At 39.6% G+C, this 13,622-nt stretch overlaps 1 protein-coding gene across 1 annotated transcript; it reads left to right on the top strand.

Moving 5' to 3' along the window:
* Nucleotides 1–10,573: 10,573 nt before the first annotated feature.
* Nucleotides 10,574–13,622, top strand: LOC311074111 (keratin, type I cytoskeletal 19-like). The gene is made up of 8 exons (XM_084100456.1): nucleotides 10,574–11,349; nucleotides 11,531–11,613; nucleotides 11,744–11,900; nucleotides 11,984–12,145; nucleotides 12,337–12,462; nucleotides 12,908–13,128; nucleotides 13,237–13,250; nucleotides 13,359–13,622. The coding sequence occupies exons 1-8, from the start codon at nucleotides 10,858–10,860 to the stop codon at nucleotides 13,421–13,423; spliced, it is 1,320 nt and encodes a 439-aa protein (XP_083956582.1). The 5' UTR covers nucleotides 10,574–10,857; the 3' UTR covers nucleotides 13,424–13,622.

Here is a 13,622-nt window from a genome sequence, read left to right as displayed (position 1 = left end):
AAATATCAAATTTTATTTTCATTTGCGTCCTATGCTGGCTTATTACGGCGTTTAAACTGTTATCATAACACTGAACAACTAAACAATGTGTTTCCTAATAGAACTCTATCGGGGGAACAGTAGATATGGGTCTCAACTATCCCGCTGGCCACCTCGCACATTTCTCTAGATTTTGCAATTACCTTGCATGACACAATACCAAGAAATATGCCAGTTTTTAGGGCACAGAATAACGTTTGTGGTGATACCAGTTACGTTTAACAGTCACATAAGGATAATAAGCTATTCATTGTGGAGAGTGCATTTTGAAGTGGACATCATATCTTAGAAAAAAAAAACTTTTCCCGATATCTTCGGATCGGAGATGCGTCCGTTGTTCAAATTTCCCACGATCAAAGAGGACACTAATACGCACGTGCACAGCAAAAATCACAACTTGTGCTTGCTGCGACCACAAGTTATTTAAGGTGTCTCAACTGTACACAGCCTACCCCAATTGACCTTAAAAAGAAATGGTCTGATATAAAGGTGGACATTAAACCAAAGCTGTCATTTCCATAGACTAAGGGTTGTATCAATTTGCATATGCTTTTATATGTTCTTATTTAATTGCATAATTGATAGAATATTCCCATAAGGCTCGTGTGACAATATATGTCAATTATTTTATAAATTGCTAATTAATAGCAATGCTTCCCACGGTTGGTGGTGCGATAGACTTGTAGAAAAATTCGTTGTGTAATGTTTGCAACTTCACTTCATTGCCTGTAAGAGTCGCCAACGGACAAAAACAATGAGAAATGTACGTACGCCAGACATGAAATTGGCGTGGAGGAACGCACATTCTCGCGTTAATTTCACTGTTAGTACATACGACCGTGAGCGTGAAAGCTGGCGTACGCAAAGTTTTTGTGCGTACGCAAGATTGATACATGAGGCCCCTGGTGCCCAATTTGTCATTTTTTATCTCTAAGACTATGAGCCAAATTACTAGAGAGAAGAGCAGCACCATCCCAGGACGGATGAATACCATCTCTTTTCAACAGGTCAGGTTTGCCCCCAAAACTTTTCCAGTTGTCTACGAATTCTATATTATTAAGCGGACACCACCTCGACAGCCAGCCATTGAGTGAACACAATGTACTAACTATCTCATCACTCCTGCGAACAGGAAGGGGGCCAGAGCAAATTACAGTGCTTGACATCGTACTTGCGAGTTCACACACCTCTTTAATATTAATTTTGGTGATCTCCGACTGGCGGAGTCGAACATCATTAGTGCCGAAGTGAATAATGATCTTTACGATTAGCATTAGCCAGCACTTTTAAATTTGCTTTGATGTCAGGTGCTCTGGCTCCCGGCAAACATGTGACTATGGTGGCTGGTGTCTCTATTTTCACGTTCCGTGTGATCGAATCACCAATTACTAGGGCACAATCATCAGAATTCACTGAGCGGGGCAAATCGATTTGTTATGGTAATAGGAACAGAAGAGTGTTTTTTTGATCCGCGACTAGAGCGATCCCTCACTGTCACCCATTTGCCTTGCTGCACAGGCACTAATTCAGCCGGAACCGAATCATGTAAAGAGTTCACTATTCTAGGCGCATCCAAAATAGTATCTAAAGCTCTAGCACTCTTACTATCCTCAATTAAAGTTTGGATCTGAAATCTCTAGTTCTCTCAAGTCTCTAGTTCTGAAATCTTCTCCGTCAGCCTGAATGTCTCCTTGCATTTATCACATATAAATCCTATATTGCCGACAGAGAAGGCTATGCTAAACATGTGACATGAAGTGCAGGTGACAATAACAGGACAAGACATAACTCACCGTGTTTGTTGACTGATTCTTACTCACCTGGGCTTTTTATGAACTCAAAGGCGCGGGCGCGCGAGAGAAAAATAAATAAAAAATAACTGAGCGCACAGGTGGCGCTAATAATAACGGAAGCTAGCAATATCTGGTTAATCTGAGATGTTGGGTAAGCTGTATTTAGTAGTATAAACAACTAGAAATGATAGTAAATGATGGTTCAAAACAGAAAGAAATACGAGGCTAAGACGGAGCTTACAGCACCGAAGCAAACAAACTCACAGCAGGCAGCGAGGCAGACAGGAGCAATCGATCCTCTCAGGACCTGAAGTGGGACACTCACATACTGTAGACTCATATAGTGGAAAAGGCACAGCAGAGGTTGAACTTCCATCGGCAGCAGAGGAAATTCAACCTGCCACAGGAGATGCTGACACAGTTCTACTTGGCCATCACTGAATCTGTCCTGTGTTCATCTAAAGCCATCAGACATCAGGAGACTACAACGGACTGGCCGGCAATACAGAGCACTGAGCACCAGAGCAGGTCTTTTTTTTTTTTTTTTTGTATTGCCTAATTCTCTGCACTTTGTCTGTACTTTCTTCTGCACTGGAAGCTCCATGTCACCAAGACAAATTACTTGTTTGTTTCAACATACTGGGCAATAAAGCTCTTTCTGATTCTCATTAAATTACTACACATGCAACATGGAACAGTCCTGACTTTTCCTGACGCATGTCCTGACTTTGCTGAGTTAGACTCGTTCCAAGGTCAACATATTTTGTTGATCCTGGAAAAACATTCCAGTCCGATAATGTAACCATATCCTAAACCTAATCCTACCCATAAACGAGCCCTAAAATCAGTGGGAAAAATTAGTGAAATCAGTGGTGAATAAACTTGACAAACTTGTAAACTTGTCCCTTAAATCATTGGTTAATTGGAATTTGGTTAAATTTTGTATTTGGTGAAATCAAGTGCATGCCCTTAAGCAACCGTTTACAGGAATAAGGTCACAGTTACAATAAACACTATAATAAACTGCAATGTATGTAATGTAAAACGCCTAAGACAGTGTTAAAGGGAGACAGGAAGGGCAGCTGATCGCCCTTGCAGTGCCAAACCAAGTTTAACTATGTGTAAAATTGTTCTTTTGTGTTCAACAGAAGAAAGAAACTCATACAGGTTTGGAACAACTTGAGGGTACGTCAATTTTAATTTTTGGATATCCTTTTAATAACTGCAGCCAAACAGACACAAGGCAACTGCCTGTCCCTCAGGGACATCCTAGTTTTTCAGCCAATAGTACATATCTATAGAAAGTCTTTCTCAAAAAACACAAAACAAAAAAAAACCTGCAGATTTACTCAAAGTACATGCATAATGCTGCCAGCTAGAGAACAAGACCTTCCTTTGTCTTTTCATGTCACACTCTCATTATTAGTCACACCTTTCACAACAGGTGAAAACATGGTTATAGGAAAAAGTCATCAGATGTTTGACATCGTGAGAAAAGTACATAGTATCTGTCTGCATGCCAGACATCCCTGATGAAATTTTACTTATGATAGAAACCTGTAAAGCCAGGAATCTGACAAATCCTGAACGAAACAATATGAGCGTTCATATAGGACAGAGATAGACAGAGGGACATCAGGAGGTACACACCTAGAAAAACATCCACTAGCAAATGTTTACACTTTAGCTTGTTGTCATGGCATTAGTGCATGAATGGGAGATGATTACATGGACAAGTTCAAGCCACGGTTTCTGAGGACAACATGGGTGTTAACATTCACTTCATGACTGTTATTCATTCAGGTGATGCTCGCACAAGTATTGAGGGTGTTACACAGTGAGGTGATGGAGGGAGGTATCTGAAAATTTACACTGTAGTAAAGCAATGTAAGATGAGCCAGTGGGTAAGTTGAGTCACCCCAACTATCTCAGGAGTTATTTTTTTCAAAGAGTTCCCATCATATGGCTTTCTGTGATTGGAAGTGGCCTACATGACGATGTTCCTATTGTAGGTTTATGTGCCAGATCATTTTGCATGTCAAAGTGATTTTTCAGTAGGGGAGAGTGGGGTAAAGTGAGACATTTTTTACATTTATTCCCCTCTAAGCGAGCTAAAATGATGTATCAGTCAAATTTACACATTTCCCATTAATTCAGGATGTTTCCTAGCAATGGAAATTATTAGAATGTATTCAGGACGAAGGGCAGTGAAAATATGATTGTTTTTTAAAAAGTGGTCTTGTGTCTCACTTTACCCCAGCTTAGGGGTAAACTGGGACAGACCAGAGAAATCAAGGGGGTAAAGTGAACCAGCTGGGGGTAAACTGATCCACTTACTTTTTCCACTCTGAAACTTCCATAACAACACATGTTGTAACAGTTAAAATCCTGACAGCTAGCTTGACAACCACACATTCCAGAACTAATGTCGGACTAGTAAAAGAATCATGGGGATTGGTCAATTAAGCATTTTTTTGATGACCCACCGGTGCGCATCCAAGTGAAGGTGCAACGCCCTTGGCGTGCTAAGGGTGAATGGCACACTGGAGGAAATTCCTCCTAAAAAAAAAAAAGAACTATGTCCAAAATATTGTGATACATTTGGAAGCTCAATGCAGTCAAACCTCCCCTGGCCAGCCCAGGGAGGGTGGCCAGATTCGGATTTGGAGCTCCTTCTGGAGCTAAGTCGGTCCTAAATCAGAACTTTGGGTCTTTGTGGAGGAGGGACAATGCTCCGCTTGGACAAGGAACACGGACCAGAGAACCGTGGTGGTCAGACCAGGTGGGGAAACCGCCTGACCCAGCCCAGAGAAAGTGCACTTTGTGCGGGTGAGACTTCCAGTAAATAGGGTCTGGTTTGGACACCCAGTCCCTCGGTGCCAGGGCGTGCAGGGCAGTGAACGTGCACCGTCCTGGGTGAGCTAGGGGTGAAAGACACACTGGAGGATATTCCTCCTCGTAAAAATGTCCAAAAGAATCTTGTTAGTTGGTGCCCCCCTGGCACCTCTTTCTCTTTTTGATGGCTTTTCTACAATGTTTATGACATTAAAAATAAAACATATGTCATGTAATATTACGTTAAAATATGTTTAAGACTAAACTTAACTTGTGCCTCATGTCTCACTTTACCCCACAGCATTTGTCTCACTTTACCCCACCACCACATTTTTAGAAAAAAACGATCTCTCTTAGCAATTCAGGCTTATCTTCAGCTAGCGTCATCACATGGTTTTATATGTTGGTAGTTCATCAACATGTATGATATAAGTTTTTCTACCTGAATCAATTTGCTTTGGCACAACAGTTGATTAAGTTGACAGCAAGAAAATTTACTTTTACATGCAAAAAAATATATTTTTGTGAAAAAAACATGCTTCCCACAGCACCATGAGATCCTCTCCTTCATGGCCAAGGGGAAATGAGAGGGGCTTGAAAACATAATGGTCAAATGACCAAAATTGTGTTCCGTTGCCTAGATACAGGGGGTGTCTCACATTACCCGATGTCTCACATTACCCCGTTCTCCCTATAGCATTTATGTTAGGTCACACTTTACAATAAGGCTCCATTATTTTACAATTATTTTTAATTCATTAGTTAACATAAACTGACAATGAAAAATACTTCTAAAGCATTTAGTAATCTTAGTTAATTTCAACATTTAATAACACATTCTGAAAATCAAAAGTTGTAACTGTAGCCTATTATTTAATGGACCTGAGCTAACATGAACTAACAGTCGTATTTCTTAAACTAACGTTAACAAAGAATAATAAGTTCTGTAACAAATGTAGCTATTGCTCATTGTTAATGTGTTAAAGGGATAGTTTACCCAAAAATGAAAATTAGCCCATGATTTACTCACCCTCAAGTCATCCTAGGTGTATATGACAATCTTCTTTCAGACTAATACAATCTGAGTTATATTAAAAAATGTCCTGACTCTTCCAAGCTTTATAATGGCAGTGAATGGCCGTATATTTTTTGAAGTCAATCAAAGTGCATCCATCCATGATAAAAGTGCTCCACACTGCTCTGGGGGGTTAATAAAGGCCTTCTGAAGTGAAGCGATCGTGTAAGAAAAATATCCATATTTAAAACTTTATCAACTAAAATAACTAGCTTCCGGCAGATGGCCTATGCAAGTCGACTTACGCCAAAAGAGTAACACTTGACGATCCTCTGCGCTTGCACGTTTGTCATTTCGCTGTGCGTCAAGGTAAAGTGCCATTCTTTTGCCGTTAAACGATACGTACGGCCGTCTGCCCGAAGCTAGTTATATTAGTCGATAAAGTTGTAAATATGGATATTTTTCTTACATGAACACATCGCTTCGCTTCAGAAGGCCTTTATTAACCCCCCAGAGCTGTGTGGATCACTTTTATGATGGATAGACTTTGATGGACTTCCAAAGTCATACAGCCATTCACTGCCATTATAAAGCATGGAAAAGCGAGGACATTTTCTAATATAACTCCGATTGTATTCGTCTGAAAGAATAATGTCGTATACACCTAGGATGGCTTGAGGATAAGTAAATCATGGGGATCATTTAAATGTTTGGGTGAACTATCCCTTTGATGCATTAACTAATGTTAACTAATGAGACCTTATTAAAGTGTTACCTATTGTTTTTTATAATTTTTTTGCACTTTAATCTGTTTGAAACATTTGTTTACTTTATACATTTTTTGTGTATACTGCTTTATTAAAAGTTATTAAACCTGTTAGTATCATTTTTTTGCAACTTATTACAATATTGTGATTATATCATATACCGTGATAAAAGCTTCAGCAATTATTGAAACATTAAAATTGTATGCCGTCACAGCAGGCATTTACTCATCATCTCACTTCCACAAAAACAGATTCAGTATTCCTCAAAATGAATAAAAACAGTGAAATGCAAACTTAGAATATTACGCAAACCTGCAATAATATTATTTAATCTCGCTTTAACCAGTGTCTTTGCTGATAACCTTCTATGATTCAATTCAACCATACAAGCAAAAATGACTTCAGATAAACATCACATTTGTATCTTTTTTTTTTTTTCATTGCATAAGAGTGTTGAATTTTCTTATCCTGCGTCCTATTCTTCTGCAATCCAGAATGGTAGCACATCTGAAAGGTTTGTTTGAGCTGCGCTCATACTGTACAGGCTCGAATTTTCATTTCCTCGAGACTGAGGCTTTTTCAGTTCACTTTTGGTGCGAAAAGACTTTTATATTTGCCTAAAATAGATTTTCTTTATCATTAAAAAACAAACAAGCAAGCCCAGCACAAATAAGAAAAATAAATGCTATAGTAACATAACGCATTACTTTCAATAAAAAGTAAGTAACAATTTTTTTAGGGAGTAATGCAATATTGCAACATTACTTTTAAAATCATCTTTTCCCAACACAGTTTATAACTAATTCTGTTAAAACAATAACAATTGTTATTAATCAACAAAACTATTAGTGAAAATGTCTTCAGATAATGAGAAACCTTTTTTTTTGGTTTTCATGATCCACAGACGTTCCAGTGATGAAGCAGCCTGAAAACGCTGAGGTAACAGAAATGAGGGAGGAACACATCATATTTCCTGGCATTCATTTGTGCCTTGTGTTGTTGATTGTTCAGGCCAGTAATAGATCTTTTGTATCTTTTTTCCTTTTCCAAAAATATCCATAGAGGTAAGAATGTAGTTGTGTTTGGAATAAAAATAAGAAAAAATAAACTTTCTGCCCCATGCATGTTTTTGAAATTCTTCTAAGGTGCTGAGGTACTGTACGGAATAAATGGATTTGAACACAAAAAGAACAATCCAGGAGACCAAAAAAGATCAAGCCGACAGCATAAGAGATGAATCAAAGTTTGAGGAAACATATTACAATAAGAATGCAATGTTCTCATGGGCCACCAGAAAAAAACTAAGCTATATACACATAGTAAGCATACTGTAAAACATACTTCTGTATATATAAAACTATTATTAAAAGTGATTTAAGGCTTTTCTGTTTAAAACTTACCTACCCATTAAACAGGGGCCTTTAATTCCCTCAAGGATGCGAGGGAGTGGCATCAAAAAAACAAATTATATTCATTAAACGTGTTTTTGTCTTATTCACTATAGCCTAAGCCTATTATAAGTGTTTATATTTTAGACCTGGCGGGATGGTTTTTGTGGGAAATTAAGTCACTCACCCATGCGTGTCTCATCATTTTCATGAATGTATGTATGGTGTGGGAGTGGCATAGGTTAGTTGTCATACCGAGCAAGAAAGTTGACTGCTGGCAAAAAAGAGAATGTGACAGATCTCGTAATAAAATGAGAATTTGGCGTGGCTTTTCAGAGATTTAATGTTAATCAGTCACCGTTAGAAAAAGATAAAATCACTCGCAGCTTTTGACTGAATAACTTTTGTAGCTTTAATAAGGATTAATGTAGGCCTATACTTCATTCAGTTTCAGTATTTCTTACCTGAATAGCTAACTACTGTTAGACCTAGGCCTACCTGAAAAATGTTAAACTTTATATTAGTTAGGCTAGTAGTATGGAGACACATAAGTTACTCACATTTAGGAAAGGAGACACAATTCTCTACCTGACACCCATTTCATGACCTATCTGTTGGCACTTATCTAGATTACATCACCATGATATCAACTATTAATCATAGCTCAACATATTAAACTAGACTAACTAGACCAGATGAAGCTAGAATAGTGGCATTAATAAAGGAACACGCCGACTTTTTGGGACTTTACCTTATTCATTGTATCCCCCAGAGTTAGATCAGTCCATACATACCCTTTTCATCTCTGTGCGTGCCGTAACTCTGTCTGACGCACCCACCGCTAGCCTAGCTTAGCACAAAGACTGAGGTAAGCGGCTCCAGCTAGCATACTGCTCCCAATAAGTGACAAAATAACGCCAACATTTTCCTATTTACATGTTGTGATTTGTATAGTCACAGCGTGTACAAATAACAAGGTCACATGAGACACAGCCATCTTCTAACCGTATACATACTGGGAACTATATTCACCCTAATTCATTCTTGTAAACTATTACAGGTAAATAAAACAATAATAGCTTAATGGAAAATATTAAATAGTCAAGGTTACAATAATTGTATCTCCCTTGTGGCAGCAGGCCAGCACTGAGTCAAAGCTGGTGCTCGCCTGGACAGAACAGCCAATTTCAGTCAATTTTATGAGTAATTACAGTTATCAACTCTCCCATGAGCTCTTTGAGGACAGCTCATTCAGCAGAGAGAGAGGTGGGGTGGAGATCTGTTTGCTTATACAGTGAGTCATGAATGAGAGTCAACCAGACTAATGCCCTCACAACAGAGAAAGACTTGAGCAAAAAAAGAAGAAAAGATCAAGCAGATCTTAAGTCATGTAGATACATGCTAGTGGTGAAAGCTCTCTATATATCTATTGAATAATGGAATATTCTGTTTTTTAAACAACATTATGCAGTACTTGATTCTGATGACTGTGATATTTCTGTACAATGACCCTGGAACTGAATAATTCTCCCAGAAAACTAATTTCATACTGAAAGTTGTATGTCTCTTGTATCACTCTGCAGTCATTTTCTTCTGAAATAATTTTAGTTTTTTTTGTTTTTCCATTTCAATTTATTTACATTTTCCCTTTGGTTTCTGGGTTCTGCACAATCTCAGGTTTTATTTTATGATAATAACTCAATATAACCCCCCCCCCCCCCCCCCACCACCACCACCACCACTCCCCAATTCTCTATTGTTGATCAGTGAGGTATCCAAGTTGATGCAAAGTTCCAGATGTGACCTGTGTGATGGTGAAATGATCAGATGATGTCACATCCCCCCCAGGGAGCCCACAATGAAAGCAAATCTTCTGCAAGCATCAACTGACACAAAACACATGCTTAAAATCTTACAAATGTCACCACCCTTAACATCAAGTGCATGTTTAAAAAAGCTGCTAAATTACAAATCTTAAAACAAGCACACAATGTAATTTTGCACACATTAGTTTGTTATTAGTTTGTAAACAGAGTATTAGTTTGTTAAAGTACATTTTGATATTTAGTTTTTTTTATATACATTAGGAGAATGAAATTTGTTAAAAAATTGCATTTTGCATTTAAATTTTATTGTAACTCAAAAAAATCTAACTGTTATACAGCTTAATAATATTTGAAAAACATCAAAGTCATCCAGTACAACAGACAATGTAATGTGGTGTGACAAACATGCAGAAAAAAATTAATGAAACCACATGAATAAAAAGAGTACATTTAACTTTTTTTTTTTAAATCATGAACACTCTTATTTGTCACTGACCCATGAGTCTTTATGAGCAAACAGGACCCAGCACAAGTTACCTCTTGGTTTCAAATTATGACTTTCCTTCTCACAGCTGCAGCCTGAGAACAAACATTTGAACTCTGAAACTCTGATGTTTGATTGCTTCCAGGTTTATATTTACTGCTTGATCAAAAATAAATACTGAATTTAAAACTACTTGGTATCCTCACATTACTGGTTAAGTGTCTTTGTTCTATTTCAAGCTGACAGAGAAAGGAAAACTTGCCTAAATCACTTGCACAGACACATGCACACACACACACACACACACACACACACACACACACACACACGTGAACACACGTCTATGTGTGTGTGTGTGTATGTGTGTGTGTCAAAGTGCTCATAACCCCATTGCACTCCCTTCATTGAAATCTCAAGGGTGAGAACATTGCAGTAGTTCATACAGACACAGAGACATTCCTTTGCAGTTTCCTCACTAGGGTGGAAACCAAACTCTGGTCCTCGAGTCTCAACATAGCTGGAGATTGCAGAGGGGTCTGGCACACACCCTCCTCCCCCCCTCCCGTCCCCAAAGAGCAGGACCCGCCCTCAAGCTCCATCTCTATAAGAGGACCGAGCTCAGCTCGAAGGCACCAATCCTCTTCAGGATAACTTTAGCAGTTTCCTGCAGTGTCCTCTCTGCATTCTTCTCATCTCTGCATCCATTCACCATGTCGATCTCTTACCACACGACATCCTCCAAAGGTCCCAAGACTGTGACCTCAAAGTCCATAATCACCAAGACTCGGAGCAGTTCGTCAGCCTTTCCACATAAAGCCTTCAGCGTTCATGGAGGGGGTTATGGTGGAAGCACCCGCATCTCTTCCTCCAGAATTGGAGGTGGTGGAGGATACGGTTTTGGTGGAGGATATGGCGGAGGATACAGTGGAGGATATGGTGGAGGATATGGTGGAGGATATGGTGGAGGATTCAGCTCTGGACACATGGTTGGAGGGGACTGTGACTACATGCAGGTGAATGAGAAGGCCACCATGCAGAACCTGAACGACCGTCTGGCGTCCTACCTGGAGAAGGTGCGCTCCCTGGAGACTGCAAATGCCACTTTGGAGAGGCAGATCCGCGAGTACTATGAGAAGAAGGGGCCGATCGCACAGAGGGACTACAGCGCCTACTGGAACACCATCAAGGACCTGAAGGACAAGGTACAGTGATCTCTAAATGAATGACACATATAGCAAATTCTAGTGTACTGACATTTCTTTGTATACAGCAGCTGAAAAGCAGACTGCAGATAATCACTTCAGGTTCTGATGATCTACAGCAATGCTCCAGATTTATACATTCTAATGTTATAAAATTGTACATCAATATTCTACCTTTCAGATTAAAAACGCTACCATCAACAACGCCAACATCCTCCTGCAGATCGACAACTCTAAACTGGCTGCTGATGACTTCAGGATAAAGTAAATTCTCTCAAATAATAGTTTCTCCGTTACTATAGTTTGGTAGCTTTAGCATCTTAAAAGATCATATTGGTCATGTTTAAAACATGATGGGTGAGTTTATTCCCATTTCTGCCTCTCCACCAATCAGATTTGAGCACGAGTTAGTAATGCGGCAGTCTGTGGAGGCTGACATCGCCAACCTGCGTCGCTTGCTGGACCAGACAACCCTGACAAAGGCCGACCTGGAGATGCAGATCGAGACTCTGCAGGATGAGCTGGCGTTTATGAAGAAGAACCACCAGGAGGTTTGAAGTAGCTTGCATGTAGTTGTTATCAGAACTTGTGAATGCATTCAGTGAACTGATGCTTGAGCCTTGTGGGTTTACAGGACTTGGCAGCACTGAGGTCTCAGCTGACAGGCACAGTGAATGTAGAGGTTGATGCTGCTCCTCAGCAAGACCTGAACAGGGTTCTGGACGAGATTCGTTCTCATTACGAGACCATCATAACGAAACACCGCAGGGAACAGGAAGACTGGTTTAAAAACCAGGTAAAACCTTGTCTGTCTCTTTAAATCCTTTGGTTGTGAATTCTACCATTATACATACTGAAAAACTGAGTTTACTGAAGAATAAACCGCATATTCCAGCTGGTGTCTGTGGTACTGTGGTAAAACAATATATCTTAGATTATGATATTCAGTACTTGAATTCATATTGTGTGTTTCTGTCTTTCTTTTAGACGGCAGGATTGACCAAAGAGGTGACCCAGAGCACAGAAATCATCCAAACAACCAAGACACAGATCACAGATCTGCGACGCACTCTGCAGGGTCTGGAGATCGAGCTACAGTCTCAACTCAGCATGGTGAGAAACAAGTGGAATGAAGGAACTGTAGGGTGGAGAGAGAGAGAGAGATTTCATTATCTGAACCAAAGGCAGGAACATATTACGTAAGAGGTTAGGGAAGCAGGCCAAGAAGAGGACACAGAAAGGGAGGCAAAGATGGACAAAAAACAGGGAAAGGAGGGTGAGTGTGAGATATGTCAAGAATGTTTTATTTGAAGTCCTCCAAATCCCAGATAGTAAGTGAGGTACAATGAAAGGAATGAGGAGAAGCCATTTATAACGTCTGGAAATCTGAAGGGTCCATTTGTGGACTTGCACACTGGTGTTTTTCGGATACCAAGCATGTGTAAAAAGGTCATAATTTACTCCCCCTCATTTTGCTCCAACCCTTTTGACTTTCTTTCACAGAACACTGTGTATATACACAGTGACTTATTTCTGCTTGTTCTCATTACTCAAACAGAAATCGGCTCTGGAGAACTCACTGGCAGACACAGAGAACAGGTACAGCTCTATGCTAGCAGGCTACCAGAACCAAATCAACATGTTGGAGGCCGAGCTGAGTCAAATGCGGGCTAGCATTGAGCAACAGGGACGAGATTATGTCATGTTGCTGGACATCAAGAGCCGTCTGGAGCAGGAGATCGCCACCTACAGAAGCCTCCTGGAAAATCAGGACATTAAGTAAGTTCATATCCTTTATATATATGTGTGTCAAAATCTATGGATCATGTTACATAATCTTGTTCTGGAATTGCTTCACTAATGCATCTTTTCTTCTTTAATTCTCAGGACTCAAATACCAGGTAAGTGAAATATCTCTTTGCATATTGTGGTGGGATGTTCAGTTTCAAGTATACTGCAGTGAATGCCATACATCATGCATTACTGACTCTCTTTCTCTCTGCCTTCAGGTGGGACTATCACCGTCACCACAGGTGGAACAACTATCAAGCAGACACAGCATTCCTTCAGCTAAATGCAGAGCACACCGCTTTATGAGACACCATCTGGACACACACACACATTTGGTTTTGAATGTGTATTGAGAGTATCACTGAGAACAAGGAAACATGTGTTACTGAAAGAAAAATGGATGATACTCATATTTGTATTTTTGTGTGTGATGAAACCCGTCTCTGAAAATAAAGCTGCATGCTGTCATGGATAACTTTTTA

Source organism: Abramis brama, assembly GCF_963993115.1.
Source record: "Abramis brama genome assembly, chromosome: 23".
Lineage (NCBI taxonomy): Eukaryota > Metazoa > Chordata > Actinopteri > Cypriniformes > Leuciscidae > Abramis > Abramis brama.
Note: the sequence above shows the minus strand (reverse complement) of the source record. Positions and strands in the feature narration are given on the sequence as shown.